Source organism: Nicotiana attenuata, unplaced genomic scaffold, assembly GCF_001879085.1.
Source record: "Nicotiana attenuata strain UT unplaced genomic scaffold, NIATTr2, whole genome shotgun sequence".
NCBI classification, from domain to species: domain Eukaryota; kingdom Viridiplantae; phylum Streptophyta; class Magnoliopsida; order Solanales; family Solanaceae; genus Nicotiana; species Nicotiana attenuata.
The window spans coordinates 1-1,317 of NW_017703979.1; the positions used below are offsets into that span (position 1 = coordinate 1).

Here is a 1,317-nt window from a genome sequence, read left to right on the forward strand (position 1 = left end):
ATGAGAGGTTGTCCTCAAATATATAGACATTCTCTATCCCTTCAAAAGCGCTCATATTTCTCTCCTTCCATACGACCCACATGAGTGCTAATGGTGCGACATCCACGATCTACGACTTCTATTCATCAGATGACAAGACCTTTTGTTTGTATTACATTGACATTTAAGGCAAACTTTACAAACCAAACTAACTCTCTACTCAATTAATCTAAGAGAAGCCAAGATTCGAGCAAGCACATACCTATGTAATTGATGAATTTTTAATAATTTAAGGCATACAAACAGATGAACAATGCAACCGAACACATGATATGAGATCCATTAGCAGCACTGACACTTACCTCAACAAAGTTACACCAGTGGTCAAGTAGCCGAAACCTTCCAGCTAAAACTAATTTCCAGGCAGTAACAGCTTTGCTTATAGCTGAAAATATTTTTGAATGCAAAATAAGATTGACATGGAGCTAAATACACTGTAAAATGTTTAATGAAGAATGAGCAAGCTTGCTTGCAAGATCATTTACAAGTAATCAACTTACTGATGTTCTTTTGTCCATTTTCTCTGCAAATGAAGAAGACAAAATCATAGAAACGCGAGAACTCAGAGAAGTCAGCCTACAAAAAGGAAATACAATGTAAGTTCCTTTTTGATGATTGAATTTTTTTGTAATTAACGTTTTAAGGCTAACAGTAAAAGAGATGGACGTGGATGAATCATGAATATAGAACAGAGCCCATAACGTTCACCTCCCCCCAACCCAGTGCACACAAAAGAAGTAGAAAAGCAGGGAAATAATAACCCCCCCCCCCCCCCCCCCTTCCCAACAAAAGCTCCTATATTAGTTAACAATATAAGATAGTTTCAAATGAAACATATTCAGTCATCATAACATCATCTAATCAACAAACCTCCAAATTTAACCGCAACATAAGCTTGTACACTTCTTCAAAGATAGCTGCCCTGCCATGGATGAAAACAGATTTCTCAATATTATCAACCTCATATGACCCCGTGATCCAAAGAAGGGTATGGAATTTCTCCAAGCAGTGCATCTGTTACCTGATAAACTTGACCCAAAAAGTGTAGCATGTTTCTTTAGATTTACAAATGGCTTGGATAAGAATCTTGTTGGGGATTTCTTGGGAAGTCATGAAGAATTCTATATTCAAGTGCTTCATGAATTTGCAAGGACATTCGATTTTCGGGATTATGAACCTAGATACTGCCTTGAGAATCTTTTTGGAGACGTTCAGATTGCCTGGAGAATCACAGAAAATACAGAGGGTGCTTGAAGCGTTCTCTGAACGATATTATGA

The 1,317-nt window shown here is 37.4% G+C and overlaps 1 protein-coding gene across 1 annotated transcript; it reads right to left on the bottom strand.

Moving 5' to 3' along the window:
• Nucleotides 1-245: 245 nt before the first annotated feature.
• LOC109222816 (DCN1-like protein 2) lies at nucleotides 246-1,053 on the bottom strand. The gene is made up of 3 exons (XM_019387128.1): nucleotides 910-1,053; nucleotides 540-615; nucleotides 246-424 (listed from the first exon to the last, which is right to left on the bottom strand). Exons 1-3 carry the CDS (start codon nucleotides 1,051-1,053, stop codon nucleotides 261-263), a joined length of 384 nt encoding a protein of 127 aa, XP_019242673.1. The 3' UTR covers nucleotides 246-260.
• Between the last annotated feature and the right edge of the window lie 264 nt (nucleotides 1,054-1,317).